At 56.4% G+C, this 16,047-nt stretch overlaps 1 protein-coding gene and 3 gene segments (V, D, J or C); all 4 read right to left on the bottom strand.

The window, feature by feature from the left end:
* Positions 1-263: 263 nt before the first annotated feature.
* LOC123954082 (immunoglobulin lambda-1 light chain-like) overlaps positions 264-16,047 on the bottom strand; it is a 203,757-nt gene continuing 187,973 nt past the window's right edge. For both annotated transcript variants that reach the window (XM_046024735.1, XM_046024734.1), the window contains 2 exons: positions 2,144-2,181; positions 264-722 (listed from right to left, as the gene is read on the bottom strand). In XM_046024735.1, coding sequence (XP_045880691.1) covers positions 403-722; positions 2,144-2,181 — 358 coding nt within the window. In that variant the 3' untranslated portion in view covers positions 264-402. The remainder of the gene's footprint in view (positions 723-2,143; positions 2,182-16,047) is intronic.
* Positions 4,260-7,075, bottom strand: LOC123954352. The segment is given in 3 exon segments: positions 4,260-4,720; positions 6,124-6,233; positions 7,038-7,075. Coding segments are annotated over 3 exon segments (468 nt in total).
* On the bottom strand, positions 8,207-10,533 carry LOC123954351. The segment is given in 3 exon segments: positions 8,207-8,667; positions 10,087-10,196; positions 10,526-10,533. Coding segments are annotated over 3 exon segments (438 nt in total).
* Positions 12,212-15,046, bottom strand: LOC123954349. The segment is given in 3 exon segments: positions 12,212-12,671; positions 14,095-14,204; positions 15,009-15,046. Coding segments are annotated over 3 exon segments (468 nt in total).

The following is a 16,047-nucleotide window of genomic DNA, read 5'->3' as shown; positions in this document are numbered from 1 at the left end:
TGTTCCTGGTAACTGATGTGGTTAACACAATAAGAGCAAGTAAAGAGACATTGGGGAAGGTGGTCTATCTTGGTTCTGTTGCTTATATCTCCTGCTATGGAATTTTCTCTGGCCTTTTAGGTGAGAGTGAAACTACCGCTCCCAAAACCAGGAGGACGTCTTCTGTAGACCCCTTTCCCCCGAAGCAAAGAATTACGTTCACCGCTAAAGGTGGTCAAGTTCAGGACAAAGAATGTTTGAGACAAAATGAGCAGAGAGGATGATTTCTGATTGAATAAAGGACATTTTATTGAGTGTTGACGGGGTGCAGGGAGAAGGGCTGGGATGACCCTGGGGGAGGGAAGATGGTCCTGGAGGTCCTGTGGCTCCAGGCCCCGCTGGGTGGGGGAGGGTGTCGGGGGCCTAAGAGCACTGTGAGGGGACCACCTTCTTCTCCACGGTTTTGCCCTCGTGCGTGACCAGGCAGCTGAAGCTGCTGTGAGATTTCCACTTGTCAGGCGACAGGCTCAGGTAGCTGCTGGCCGCGTACTTGTTGTTGCTCTGTTTGGAGGGCTTGGTGGTCTCCACGCCCTGGGTGACGGGGCTGCCGTCTGCCTTCCAGTCCACCTTCACGCCGCTGGGGTAGAAGTCACTGATGAGGCACACCAGGGTGGCCTTATTGGCGGCAAGTTCCTCAGAGGAGGGCGGGAAGAGCGTGACCAAGGGTGCCGACGTGGGCTGACCTGAGGGGATGGAGGGCAGCAGGTCAAGGTCAGAGGTTTCTTTGGTCAGCTCCTACCTCTGTCCTGATGTACGGATGCAGCTGTGCCATGTCCCTGGCTTGGGCCTCAGGTGGCCCTTGCTGTCCTGGGGTCAGGTCAGCCTGGGTTGTGTCACTCATGTTCTGCTGGAGACTCTGAGCGTCACGGCCTCCAGTTTCTGGACCCCACCATGGTCTCAGGCTCTCTCCAGGACACATTGCCTTGGAATTCACCAGGCCACCCCCGGAACTGGCTCGACTGGCCCTGAGACCCCGGGAGCCCTCTGACTCTGTCTGTGCTTGGACCTCCTTCTCAGAGATGAGACCTCCCCCAGATTGCTTAAGCGGGATTTCCTAGAGCTGGCCTGTCCCCGGTTGTAGGGCTCTGGTACCATGGGAGAAGGAGGAGTCCTGGCCCTAGAGCACCTCACAGCTTCACATCAGCCTTGACTACCTCCAACAGATATCCCCAACCGCTGGTACGGATGCTGAGTGGGGAAGGGCTGTGAGGCCCTGGTGCCCGACTGCAGAGAGTCCGCAGATGCACAGTTTTCATGTGAGCTGAGTTTTTATTTCTGAGGCTGGGGCCGGGTCTGTTCTAGGACTCTGCCTGCTCTGCGAAGTTGTGCTGGGGGATCCGTCTGTCCTGGACTTTCTGAGTACCTGGCAGCCCCTTTCCCTGTTACCTGTCCCTCTCAGTGTCCCCTGAGCCAAATATCCAACTGCTCAGGGTGCTTTCCAGCTGTGGTGGGCTGGGAAGGGCTGGACCTCTGATGCCCGAGTGTCCTGAGACCTTTCCTGTTCATGTGTCTGACTGTCCCCATGGAGGTGGGTGTTCCCAACACCCTGGGCCCCCTTCTCCTCTGAATTCCAGGCTTGATCCTTGACCCCTTGTCCTCATCCCCCTCCTTGTTCCAGGGTCACCAGACTAAGGATCTCCTCACTGTGTTCCAGGCAGTCCTCTGTCTGGGGCACTCCAGAGACAATAGCAACATCCCGAGGAGTCTCTCCAGCCTCCTTCTCTCATCCGGTGGCCCTGATGGAAGGCTGAGCCTCCTTCTTCCTTGTCCATCATACCCATCTCCCCCCACATTCTTGAAGCCAATAGTCCCTGAGTGGGGAGGCCAGTTTTCCTGAGTCCAGAGGATAACTCTCCTTTAAGGAGGGAGCTGGACCCACATAGAGTCCCGGGTGTAGATTACTCAGGGTTTGGGGTCTGGTACCCAGAACTCAGAACAGACATCGGACAGGACGACACCAGTGGAGGCATGAGGCGCAGACAAAGGGGACAAATGGTACAGACCCACAGACCTTCAGCCTCTACCTTGTCCAGACTGAAAGGAGCGAAGCCCACCCCGAAATTGTACCCATAATCCCAAAGAGGAAGGCAGAGGGGAGACTCACCGAGGACGGTCAGCTGGGTCCCGCCGCCGAGCACAGGACACTGTGACACAGCCCCGAACACAAACCCTCTGTGAGCTCCTCCAGCCCTGCCCCAGGCCCACCTGCAGCTGCTGGGGAGGCCCAAAGTGCAGTGTCTTTGTCACGGGTACTGTTCGGGCAGATGGGCGGGTGGTGGAGGGATGACACCTGGCATCTGGAATTTCATGTCCATGGAGAGTTCAGAGTGCATCCACCCTCTGTCGTGAGAGAATGGGGAAATGGGGAGGAGATGGGGAGAATGTCTGCCTATGGCCTCGGAATTCCAATAACTCCAAGCTTAGGAAGGAGCTGTGTGTCAGTGTGTCCTTGTGGAAGGTGTGAGGAGGCCTGTTTCACACAGAGATGATGGAGCTGGGAGCCTTTTGCAGACTTGGGACTCATGGAGGGGTCCTGGATAGCACACCACCGTCAACATGGGAGGCCATGCGCGTTTGGGGTCAGAAATGGAAAGTGGGCGGGAGGAGAAGCAGGTTTCCCCTTAAGCAGTCCAATCCCTTCAGCGGGTCCTGAGCTCCAGACTTGTGTCCTTGGCTGGTTCGTGAGGATGGTCTAGGGATGGTTAGTGTGTATTCCTTGGTTGAGTTCGGGTGGGGGACAGATGTCACTCTGTAGACATGTATGGGCTGAATGTCTACCTGAAAGCCCTGGGAGACCCGGTGGGTGGGGAGGCAGTGACTGCTTCCAGCAGTTCTCCTGGAGTTCTGTTGTGGGCGTTTTGCTGGTCATTGGAACAGGGTGTCCCCAGCACTCAGGACACACACTGTACCCTGGCAACGGACCTTCAAATGGTGAGGGGGCCCTGACCCCCATGGCCTTGATGGTACCCAGAGCTGGGATGTCATCTGCAGAGGTCAGCCAGGGGACACACAGACCCAGCCTCCTTGTTTCTGTGAGTCGGTGGCACACTGAGTCAACACTGTTGCTCTCCTCCCTGATCTGCCTGGATTCCCACGCAGAATGCCCCCCAGGAGCTCGTCATGTCTCTTGTCTCACACCATTGTGGACTGGAACCTCCTGGCCTTTCAGCTGACACCGACTGGCGCTGGTGGGGACTGTGGCGACAGTGTGCTTCGCTCACTCGGTGTATACCCTGTGCTCTAGCTCTTCCCGATCCTTCCCGAGAGTTGCCCAGCATGGCAGCGTTTGGAAAGGGACCAGTACCTTTGTGGTCATCGTGTGTGGTTATCGTGTGTATGTTTGTGTTCATCCTACATGTGCGTGCACTGTTTGTCTCGCTTAGCAACCACACTAGACTTCTAAGTCGATTAGTCTGTTGAGAGACGTTGTGGCAGCGCATTTCTAGAATCTGACCCTAGATTTTTAACACAGAAGCCCCAGGCAGGTCACCCCAGCACAAGGGACGGATTCCTGGGTTGGCTGGGGGTGGGAGGGTCCTAGTGTGCGTAGCTGTTGTCTGTCTCCCAGAAAATGAATACAAATGGGAAGCAAGGGACACCGTGGTAGGAGGAATGACCAGTGGAGTGGGATTGAGAGTGGGAGTGACCCGTGCCCTGGCAGAGTGTTCTGTACTGACTGGGACATAAGGGTCTGTGCTAGAGGACACAAAACCTGGGAGAGTCAGGTAAGAGTGTCTCCTAAGGAATGGCAGATGTTCTAGAATGTGATCGTGGGATAGATCCCCAGGGTAAGGAACCCAGGGAAATCATGGCACAGAGAGGAGGGCCCTAGAGGGAAAGGAGAGTGGACGTCTTATGACGGGTTCTAGATCCAGATCCTGAGAGACCAGGCTCGGGAAGACACTTGTACATTATCCCCACAGAATGGAGAGCCAATGTCAGCAAGGGGAGAAATGACTGACCGTTGGCAAGGTCCCCACCAAGAAAAGAAAGCATAGAGCCATTGTGAGGGGAAGTCTTCTATCTTGGTTCTCCTGTAGGTATTTTCTATTTGGAATATTCTTTGGCCGTTTAGGTGAGAGTGAAACTACCCCTCCCAAAACCAGGGAGGACTTCTTCTGTAGACCCCTTTCTCTGGAGGCAAAAGAATTACGTTCACCGCTAAAGACGGTCAGGTTCAGGACAAAGGATGTTTGAGACGCAATGAGCAGAGAGGATGATTTCTGATTGAATAAAGGACATTTTATTGAGTGTTGACGGGGTGCAGGGAGAAGGGCTGGGATGACCCTGCGGGGGAGGGAAGATGGTCCTGGAGGTCCTGTGGCTCCAGGCCCCGCTGGGTGGGGGAGGGTGTCGGGGGCCTAAGAGCACTGTGAGGGGACCACCTTCTTCTCCACGGTTTTGCCCTCGTGCGTGACCAGGCAGCTGAAGCTGCTGTGAGATTTCCACTTGTCAGGCGACAGGCTCAGGTAGCTGCTGGCCGCGTACTTGTTGTTGCTCTGTTTGGAGGGCTTGGTGGTCTCCACGCCCTGGGTGACGGGGCTGCCGTCTGCCTTCCAGGCCACCGTCACGCCGCTGGGGTAGAAGTCACTGATGAGGCACACCAGGGTGGCCTTATTGGCAGCGAGTTCCTCAGAGGAGGGCGGGAAGAGCGTGACCAAGGGTGCCGACGTGGGCTGACCTGAGGGGATGGAGGGCAGCAGGTCAAGGTCAGAGGTTTCTTTGGTCAGCTCCTACCTCTGTCCTGATGTACGGATGCAGCTGTGCCATGTCCCTGGCTTGGGCCTCAGGTGGCCCTTGCTGTCCTGGGGTCAGGTCAGCCTGGGTTGTGTCACTCATGTTCTGCTGGAGACTCTGAGCGTCACGGCCTCCAGTTTCTGGACCCCACCATGGTCTCAGGCTCTCTCCAGGACACATTGCCTTGGAATTCACCAGGCCACCCCCGGAACTGGCTCGACTGGCCCTGAGACCCCGGGAGCCCTCTGACTCTGTCTGTGCTTGGACCTCCTTCTCAGAGATGAGACCCCCCCCAGATTGCTTAAGCGGGATTTCCCAGAGCTGGCCTGTCCCCGGTTGTAGGGCTCTGGTACCATGGGAGAAGGAGGAGTCCTGGCCCTAGAGCACCTCACAGCTTCACATCAGCCTTGACTACCTCCAACAGATATCCCCAACCGCTGGTACGGATGCTGAGTGGGGAAGGGCTGTGAGGCCCTGGTGCCCGACTGCAGAGAGTCCGCAGATGCACAGTTTTCATGCGAGCTGAGTTTTTATTTCTGAGGCTGGGGCCGGGTCTGTTCTAGGACTCTGCCTGCTCTGCGAAGTTGTGCTGGGGGATCCGTCTGTCCTGGACTTTCTGAGTACCTGGCAGCCCCTTTCCCTGTTACCTGTCCCTCTCAGTGTCCCCTGAGCCAAATATCCAACTGCTCAGGGTGCTTTCCAGCTGTGGTGGGCTGGGAAGGGCTGGACCTCTGATGCCCGAGTGTCCTGAGACCTTTCCTGTTCATGTGTCTGACTGTCCCCATGGAGGTGGGTGTTCCCAACACCCTGGGCCCCCTTCTCCTCTGAATTCCAGGCTTGATCCTTGACCCCTTGTCCTCATCCTCCTCCTTGTTCCAGGGTCACCAGACTAAGGATCTCCTCACTGTGTTCCAAGCAGTCCTCTGTCTGGGGCACGCCAGAGACAATACCCACAGCCTGATCAGTCTCCAGCCTCCTTCTCTCATCCGGTGGCCCTGATGGAAGGCTGAGCCTCCCTCTTCCTTGTCCATCACACCCATCTCCCCCCACATTCTTGAAGCCAATAGTCCCTGAATGGGGAGCCCAGTTTCCCTGAGTCCAGAGGATAACTCTCCCACAGAGAGTCCCGGGTGTAGATTAGATTACGCAGGGTTTGGGGTCTGGTCCCCAGAGCTCAGAACAGACATCAGACAAGATGACACCAGTGGAGGCATGAGGCGCAGATGAAGGGCACAAACGGTACAGACCCATAGACCTTCAGCCTCTGCCCTATCCAGACTGAAAGAGTCAAGCCCACCCCGAAATTGTACCCAGGATTCCAAAGAGGAGGGCAAGGGGAAGACTCACCGAGGACGGTCAGCTGGGTCCCGCCGCCGAACACAGCACACTGTGACACAGCCTCAAACAGAAACCCTCTGTGAGCCCCTCCAGCCCTGCCCCAGGCCCACCTGCAGCTGCTGGGGAGGCCCAAAGTGCAGTGTCTTTGTCACGGGTGCTGGCCGGGCAGATGGGCGAGTTGTTGGGTGACACCTGGGGATCTGGAATTTCATGTCCATGGAGAGTTCAGAGTGCATCCATCCTCAGTCGTGGCGAGGAGTTGGGGAGAATGTCTGCCTATGGCCTCGGAATTGCCAGTTGACTGCATCCTTGGGAAGGAGCTGTGTGTCAGAGTGTCCTTGTGGAAGGTGTGAGGAGGCCTGTTTCACACAGAGATGATGGATCTGGGAGCCCTTTGCAGACTTGGACTCATGGAGGGGTCCTGGACACCACACCATCGTCAGCATGGGAGGCCATGCGCGTTTGGGGTCAGAAATGGAAAGTGGGCGGGAGGAGAAGCAGGTTTCCCCTCAAGCAGTCCGATCCCTTCATCGGGTCCTGAGCTCCAGACTTGTGTCCTTGGCTGGTCTGTGAGGAAGGTCTAGGTGATGGTTAGTGTGTCATCCCCGAAGTGAGCCCGGGGAGGGCAGACGTCACTCTGTAGAGATTTTAGAGCTGAATGTCTACCTGAAAGACCTGTGGGTCCTGGTGGGTGGGGAGGCAGTGACTGCTTCCAGCAGTTCTCCTTGAGTTCCGTTGTGCGCATCTTGCTGGCCACTGGAACAGGGTGTCCCCAGCAGTCAGGACACATACCATTACCTGGCAATGGACCTTCAAATGGTGAGGGGGCTCTGACCCCCATTGTCTTGGGCAGCACCCAGAGCTGGGATGTCAGCCAGGGGACACACAGACCCAGCCTCCTTGTTTCTGTGAGTCGGTGGCACGTTGCATCAGCACTGTTGCTCTCCTCCCGGATCTGCATGGATTCCCATGCAGAATGCCCCCCAGGAGCTTGTCATGTATCTTGTCTCACATCATCATGGACTGGAACCACGTGACCTTCCATATGACACTGACTGGCTCTGGTGGGGACTGTGGTGACAGAGATCTTTGCTCACTAGGTGTAGAAAACGTGCTATAGCTCTTCCAGATCCTTCCCGAGAGTCGCCCAGCATGGCAGCGTTTGGAATGGGATCAGTGCCTTTGTGATTATTGTGTGTGTGCATTGTGTGTGTGCATCGTGTGTATGTTTGTGTTCATGGTACATGTGGGTGCACTGTTGTTCTTGCTTAGCGTCCAAACTAGACTCCTAAGCGATGAGTCCATTGAGAGACCTTGTGGCAGCCCATTTCTAGAATCTGACCCTAGATTTTTAGCACAGAGGCCCTAGGCAGGTCACCCCAGCACAAGGGACGGATTCCTGGTTTGGCTGGGGGTGGGAGGGTCCTAGTGTGCGTCGCTGTCTCCCAGAGAAAATGAATACAAGAGGGAAGCAAGGGACACCGTGGGAGGAGGAACCACCAGTGGGAGTGGGATTGAGAGTGGGAGTGGCCAGTGTCATGCCCTGACTGGGACAGGGCGGGTCTATGGTAGAGGGCACAATGTCCCAGGGAGTCAGATGAGGGTGTCCCCTAAAAGGAAGGGCAGATGTTCTAGTTTATGATCATGGGAAAGGACGCCAGGGGAAAGGAATCCAGGGAAATCACACACGGAGAGGAGGGCCCTCCAGGGAAAGGAGAGTAGATGTCTTATGACGGGTTCTAGTTCCAGACCTGAGAGCCAGGCTCGGGGAGACTCTCGTACATTATCCCCACAGAATGGAGAGCCAATGTCAGCAAGGGGAGCAATGACTGACCGTTGGCAAGGTCCCCACCAAGAAAAGAAAGCATAGAGCCATTGTGAGGGGAAGTCTTCTGTCTTGGTTCTCCTGTAGGTATTTTCTGTTTGAAATATTCTTTGGCGTTTTAGGTGAGAGTGAAACTACCCCTCCCAAAACCAGGGAGGACTTCTTCTGTAGACCCCTTTCTCCGGAGGCAAAAGAATTACGTTCACCGCTAAAGACGGTCAAGTTCAGGACAAAGAATGTTTGAGACATAATGAGCAGAGAGGATGATTTCTGATTGAATAAAGGACATTTTATTGAGTGTTGACGGGGTACAGGGAGAAGGGCTGGGATGACCCTGCGGGGGAGGGAAGATGGTCCTGGAGGTCCTGTGGCTCCAGGCCCCGCTGGGTGGGGGAGGGTGTCGGGGGCCTAAGAGCACTGTGAGGGGACCACCTTCTTCTCCACGGTTTTGCCCTCGTGCGTGACCAGGCAGCTGAAGCTGCTGTGAGATTTCCACTTGTCAGGCGACAGGCTCAGGTAGCTGCTGGCCGCGTACTTGTTGTTGCTCTGTTTGGAGGGCTTGGTGGTCTCCACGCCCTGGGTGACGGGGCTGCCGTCTGCCTTCCAGGCCACCGTCACGCCGCTGGGGTAGAAGTCACTGATGAGGCACACCAGGGTGGCCTTATTGGCGGCGAGTTCCTCAGAGGAGGGCGGGAAGAGCGTGACCAAGGGTGCCGACGTGGGCTGACCTGAGGGGATGGAGGGCAGCAGGTCAAGGTCAGAGGTTTCTTTGGTCAGCTCCTACCTCTGTCCTGATGTACGGATGCAGCTGTGCCATGTCCCTGGCTTGGGCCTCAGGTGGCCCTTGCTGTCCTGGGGTCAGGTCAGCCTGGGTTGTGTCACTCATGTTCTGCTGGAGACTCTGAGCGTCACGGCCTCCAGTTTCTGGACCCCACCATGGTCTCAGGCTCTCTCCAGGACACATTGCCTTGGAATTCACCAGGCCACCCCCGGAACTGGCTCGACTGGCCCTGAGACCCCGGGAGCCCTCTGACTCTGTCTGTGCTTGGACCTCCTTCTCAGAGATGAGACCCCCCCCAGATTGCTTAAGCGGGATTTCCCAGAGCTGGCCTGTCCCCGGTTGTAGGGCTCTGGTACCATGGGAGAAGGAGGAGTCCTGGCCCTAGAGCACCTCACAGCTTCACATCAGCCTTGACTACCTCCAACAGATATCCCCAACCGCTGGTACGGATGCTGAGTGGGGAAGGGCTGTGAGGCCCTGGTGCCCGACTGCAGAGAGTCCGCAGATGCACAGTTTCCATGTGAGCTGAGTTTTTATTTCTGAGGCTGGGGCCGGGTCTGTTCTAGGACTCTGCCTGCTCTGCGAAGTTGTGCTGGGGGATCCGTCTGTCCTGGACTTTCTGAGTGCCTGGCAGGCCCTTTTCCTCTTACCTGTCCCTCTCAGTGTCCCCTGAGCCAAATATCCAACTGCTCAGGGTGCTTTCCAGCTGTGGTGGGCTGGGAAGGGCTGGACCTCTGATGCCTGAGTGTCCTGAGACCTTTCCTGTTCATGTGTCTGACTGTCCCCATGGAGGTGGGTGTTCCCAACACCCTGGGCCCCCTTCTCCTCTGAATTCCAGGCTTGATCCTTGACCCCTTGTCCTCATCCCCCTCCTTGTTCCAGGGTCACCAGACTAAGGATCTCCTCACTGTGTTCCAAGCAGTCCTCTGTCTGGGGCACGCCAGAGACAATACCCACAGCCTGACCAGTCTCCAGCCTCCATCTCTCATCCGGTGGCCCTGATGGAAGGCTGAGCCTCCTTCTTCCCTGTCCATCACACCCATCTCCCCCCACATTCTTGAAGCCAATAGTCCCTGAATGGGGAGGCCAGTTTCCCTGAGTCCAGAGGAGAACTCTCCTTTAAGGAGGGAGCTGGACCCACATAGAGTCCCGGGTGTAGATTACTCAGGTTTTGGGGCCTGGTCCCCAGAGCTCAGAACAGACATCGGACAAGACGACACCAGTGGAGGCTTGAGGCGCAGACGAAGGGCACAAACGGTACAGACCCAGAGACCTTCAGCCTCTGCCCTGTACAGACTGCAAGGTGCGATGCACACCCCGAAATTGTACCCAGGATCCCAAAGAGGAGGGCAAAGGGGAGACTCACCGAGGACGGTCAGCTGGGTCCCGCCGCCGAACACAGGACACTGTGACACAGCCCCGAACACAAACCCTCTGTGAGCTCCTCCAGCCCTGCCCCAGGCCCACCTGCAGCTGCTGGGGAGGCCCAAAGTGCAGTGTCTTTGTCACGGGTACTGGTCGGGCAGATGGGTGGGTGGTGGTGGGGTGACACCTGGGGATCTGGAATTTCATGTCCATGGAGAGTTCAGAGTGCACCCACCCTCTGTCGTGAGAGAATGGGGAGATGGGGAGGAGATGGGGAGAGTGTCTGCCTATGGCCTCGGAATTCCCAGCTAACTCCACGCTTAGTAAGGAGCTGTGTGTCAGTGTGTCCTTGTGGAAGGTGTGAGGAGGCCTGTTTCACACAGAGATGATGGAGCTGGGAGCCTTTGCAGACTTGGGACTCATGGAGGGGTCCTGAATACCACACCATCGTCAACATGGGAATCCATGCGCGTTTGGGGTCAGAAATGGAAAGTGGGCGGGAGGAGAAGCAGGTTTCCCCTCAAGCAGTCCGATCCCTTCAGCGGGTCTTGAGCTCCAGACTTGTGTCCTTGGCTGGTTCATGAGGATGGTCTAGGGATGGTTAGTGTGTATTCCTCAGTTGAGTTTGGGTGGGGGGCCGACGTCACTCTGTAGACATGTATGGGCTGAATGTCTACCTGAAAGCCCTGGGGGACCCGGTGGGTGGGAAGGCAGTGACTGCTTCTAGCAGTTCTCCTGGAGTTCCGTTGTGGGAGTCTTGCTGGCCATTGGAACAGGGTGTCCCCAGCACTCAGGACACACACTGTACCCTGGCAACGGACCTTCAAATGGTGAGGGGGCCCTGACCCCCATGGCCTTGATGGCACCCAGAGCTGGGATGTCAGCTGCAGAGGTCAGCCAGGGGACACACAGACCCAGCCTCCTTGTTTCTGTGAGTCGGTGGCACGCTGAGTCAGCACTGTTGCTCTCCTCCCGGTGATCTGCCAGGATTCCCATGCAGACTGCCCCCCAGGAGCTCGTCATGTCTCTTGTCTCACACCATTGTGGACTGGAACCTCCTGGCCTTTCAGCTGACACCGACTGGCGCTGGTGGGGACTGTGGCGACAGCGTGCTTCGCTCACTCGGTGTATACCCTGTGCTCTAGCTCTTCCCGATCCTTCCCGAGAGTTGCCCAGCATGGCAGCGTTTGGAAAGGGACCAATACCTTTGTGGTCATCGTGTGTGGTCATCGTGTGTATGTTTGTGTTCATTTTATATGTGCGTGCACTGTTTGTCTCGCTTAGCAACCACACTAGACTTCTAAGTCGATTAGTCTGTTGAGAGACGTTGTGGCAGCGCATTTCTAGAATCTGACCCTAGACTTTTAACACAGAGGCCCCAGGCAGGTCACCCCAGCACAAGGGACGGATTCCTGGGTTGGCTGGGGGTGGGAGGGTCCTAGTGTGCGTAGCTGTTGTCTGTCTCCCAGAAAATGAATAAAAATGGGAAGCAAGGGACACCGTGGTAGGAGGAATGACCAGTGGGAGTGGGATTGAGAGTGGGAGTGACCAGTGTCCTGGCAGAGTGTTCTGCAGTGACTGGGACAGGGAGGTTCTGTGGTAGAGGGCACACACCATGTCCCGGGGGTGGCAGTTGTGGTTGTCCCCTAAGGAATGGCAGATGTTCTAGTATGTGATCGTGGGAAATGTCCCCAGGGGAAAGGATCCTAGGGAAACCATGGCACAGAGAGGAGGGCCCTACGGGGAAAGGAGAGTGGACGTCTTATGACGGGTTCTGGTTCCAGATCCTGAGAGCCCAGGCTCGGGGAGACACTCGAACATTATCCCCACAGAACGGAGAGCTAATGTTAGCAAGGGCAGCAATGACTGACCACGCGCAAGTTCCCCACAAAAAAAGTAAGCATAGAGCCCTTGTGAGGGGTAGTCTTCTATCTTCGTTCCCCTTAGGTATTTTCTGTTTGGAATATTCTTTGACCTTTTAGGTGAGAGTGAAACTACCCCTCCCAAAACCAGGAGGACGTCTTCTGTAGACCCCTTTCCCCCGAGGCAGAAGAATTATGTTCACCGCTAAAGGCTGTCAAGTTCAGTACACAGAGTACTTGAGACGCAATGAGCAGAGAGGATGATTTCTGATTGAATAAAGGACATTTTATTGAGTGTTGACGGGGTACAGGGAGAAGGGCTGGGATGACCCTGGGGGGAGGGAAGATGGTCCTGGAGGTCCTGTGGCTCCAGGCCCCGCTGGGTGGGGGAGGGTGTCGGGGGCCTAAGAGCACTGTGAGGGGACCACCTTCTTCTCCACGGTTTTGCCCTCGTGCGTGACCAGGCAGCTGAAGCTGCTGTGAGATTTCCACTTGTCAGGCGACAGGCTCAGGTAGCTGCTGGCCGCGTACTTGTTGTTGCTCTGTTTGGAGGGCTTGGTGGTCTCCACGCCCTGGGTGACGGGGCTGCCGTCTGCCTTCCAGGCCACCGTCACGCCGCTGGGGTAGAAGTCACTGATGAGGCACACCAGGGTGGCCTTATTGGCGGCGAGTTCCTCAGAGGAGGGCGGGAAGAGCGTGACCAAGGGTGCCGACGTGGGCTGACCTGAGGGGATGGAGGGCAGCAGGTCAAGGTCAGAGGTTTCTTTGGTCAGCTCCTACCTCTGTCCTGATGTACGGATGCAGCTGTGCCATGTCCCTGGCTTGGGCCTCAGGTGGCCCTTGCTGTCCTGGGGTCAGGTCAGCCTGGGTTGTGTCACTCATGTTCTGCTGGAGACTCTGAGCGTCACGGCCTCCAGTTTCTGGACCCCACCATGGTCTCAGGCTCTCTCCAGGACACATTGCCTTGGAATTCACCAGGCCACCCCCAGAACTGGCTCGACTGGCCCTGAGACCCCGGGAGCCCTCTGACTCTGTCTGTGCTTGGACCTCCTTCTCAGAGATGAGACCTCCCCCAGATTGCTTAAGCGGGATTTCCCAGAGCTGGCCTGTCCCCGGTTGTAGGGCTCTGGTACCATGGGAGAAGGAGGAGTCCTGGCCCTAGAGCACCTCACAGCTTCACATCAGCCTTGACTACCTCCAACAGATATCCCCAACCGCTGGTACGGATGCTGAGTGGGGAAGGGCTGTGAGGCCCTGGTGCCCGACTGCAGAGAGTCCGCAGATGCACAGTTTTCATGTGAGCTGAGTTTTTATTTCTGAGGCTGGGGCCGGGTCTGTTCTAGGACTCTGCCTGCTCTGCGAAGTTGTGCTGGGGGATCCGTCTGTCCTGGACTTTCTGAGTACCTGGCAGCCCCTTTCCCTGTTACCTGTCCCTCTCAGTGTCCCCTGAGCCAAATATCCAACTGCTCAGGGTGCTTTCCAGCTGTGGTGGGCTGGGAAGGGCTGGACCTCTGATGCCCGAGTGTCCTGAGACCTTTCCTGTTCATGTGTCTGACTGTCCCCATGGAGGTGGGTGTTCCCAACACCCTGGGCCCCCTTCTCCTCTGAATTCCAGGCTTGATCCTTGACCCCTTGTCCTCATCCTCCTCCTTGTTCCAGGGTCACCAGACTAAGGATCTCCTCACTGTGTTCCAAGCAGTCCTCTGTCTGGGGCACGCCAGAGACAATACCCACAGCCTGATCAGTCTCCAGCCTCCTTCTCTCATCCGGTGGCCCTGATGGAAGGCTGAGCCTCCCTCTTCCTTGTCCATCACACCCATCTCCCCCCACATTCTTGAAGCCAATAGTCCCTGAATGGGGAGCCCAGTTTCCCTGAGTCCAGAGGAGAACTCTCCTTTAAGGAGGGAGCTGGACCCACAGAGAGTCCCGGGTGTAGATTAGATTACGCAGGGTTTGGGGTCTGGTCCCCAGAGCTCAGAACAGACATCAGACAAGATGACACCAGTGGAGGCATGAGGCGCAGATGAAGGGCACAAACGGTACAGACCCACAGACCTTCAGCCTCTGCCCTATCCAGACTGAAAGAGTCAAGCCCACCCCGAAATTGTACCCAGGATTCCAAAGAGGAGGGCAAGGGGAAGACTCACCGAGGACGGTCAGCTGGGTCCCGCCGCCGAACACAGCACACTGTGACACAGCCTCAAACAGAAACCCTCTGTGAGCCCCTCCAGCCCTGCCCCAGGCCCACCTGCAGCTGCTGGGGAGGCCCAAAGTGCAGTGTCTTTGTCACGGGTGCTGGCCGGGCAGATGGGCGAGTTGTTGGGTGACACCTGGGGATCTGGAATTTCATGTCCATGGAGAGTTCAGAGTGCATCCATCCTCAGTCGTGGCGAGGAGTTGGGGAGAATGTCTGCCTATGGCCTCGGAATTGCCAGTTGACTGCATCCTTGGGAAGGAGCTGTGTGTCAGAGTGTCCTTGTGGAAGGTGTGAAGAGGCCTGTTTCACACAGAGATGATGGATCTGGGAGCCCTTTGCAGACCTGGACTCATGGAGGGGTCCTGGACACCACACCATCGTCAGCATGGGAGGCCATGCCCGTTTGGTGTCAGAAATGGAAAGTGGGCGGGAGGAGAAGCAGGTTTCCCCTCAAGCAGTCCGATCCCTTCATCGGGTCCTGAGCTCCAGACTTGTGTCCTTGGCTGGTCCGTGAGGAAGGTCTAGGTGATGGTTAGTGTGTCATCCCCGAAGTGAGCCCGGGGAGGGCAGACGTCACTCTGTAGAGATTTTAGAGCTGAATGTCTACCTGAAAGACCTGTGGGTCCTGGTGGGTGGGGAGGCAGTGACTGCTTCCAGCAGTTCTCCTTGAGTTCCGTTGTGCGCATCTTGCTGGCCACTGGAACAGGGTGTGCCCAGCAGTCAGGACACATACCATACCCTGGCAATGGACCTTCAAATGGTGAGGGGGCTCTGACCCCCATTGTCTTGGGCAGCACCCAGAGCTGGGATGTCAGTCAGGGGACACACAGACTTAGCCTCCTTGTTTCTGTGAGTCGGTGGCACGTTGCATCAGCACTGTTGCTCTCCTCCCGGATCTGCATGGATTCCCATGCAGAATGCCCCCCAGGAGCTCGTCATGTATCTTGTCTCACATCATCATGGACTGGAACCTCCTGACCTTCCATATGACACTGACTGGTGCTGGTGCGGACTGTGGTGACAGCGTTCTTTGCTCTCTAGGTGTAGACCTCGTGCTATAGCTCTTCCAGATCCTTCCCGAGAGTCGCCCAGCATGACAGCGTTTGGAATGGGATCAGTGCTTTTGTGATTATTGTGTGTGTGCATTGTGTGTGTGCATCGTGTGTATGTTTGTGTTCATGGTACATGTGGGTGCACTGTTGTTCTTGCTTAGGCCCACACTAGACTCCTAAGCGATGAGTCCATTGAGAGACCTTGTGGCAGCCCATTTCTAGAATCTGACCCTAGATTTTTAGCACAGAGGCCCTAGGCAGGTCACCCCAGCACAAGGGACGGATTCCTGGTTTGGCTGGGGGTGGGAGGGTCCTAGTGTGCGTCGCTGTCTCCCAGAGAAAATGAATACAAGGGGGAAGCAAGGGACACCGTGGGAGGAGGAACCACCAGTGGGAGTGGGATTGAGAGTGGGAGTGGCCAGTGTCATGCCCTGACTGGGACAGGGAGGGTCTATGGTAGAGGGCACAATGTCCCAGGGAGTCAGATGAGGGTGTCCCCTAAAAGGAAGGGCAGATGTTCTAGTTTATGATCATGGGAAAGGACGCCAGGGGAAAGGAATCCAGGGAAATCACACACGGAGAGGAGGGCCCTCCAGGGAAAGGAGAGTAGATGTCTTATGACGGGTTCCAGTTCCAGACCTGAGAGCCAGGCTCGGGGAGACTCTCGTACATTATCCCCACAGAATGGAGAGCCAATGTCAGCAAGGGGAGCAATGACTGACCGTTGGCAAGGTCCCCACCAAGAAAAGAAAGCACAGAGCCATTGTGAGGGGAAGTCTTCTGTCTTGGTTCTCCTGTAGGTATTTTCTGTTTGAAATATTCTTTGGCGTTTTAGGTGAGAGTGAAACTAC

This window comes from Meles meles, chromosome 12, assembly GCF_922984935.1.
Source record: "Meles meles chromosome 12, mMelMel3.1 paternal haplotype, whole genome shotgun sequence".
In the NCBI taxonomy this organism is placed as follows: Eukaryota; Metazoa; Chordata; class Mammalia; order Carnivora; family Mustelidae; genus Meles; species Meles meles.
Note: the sequence above shows the minus strand (reverse complement) of the source record. Positions and strands in the feature narration are given on the sequence as shown.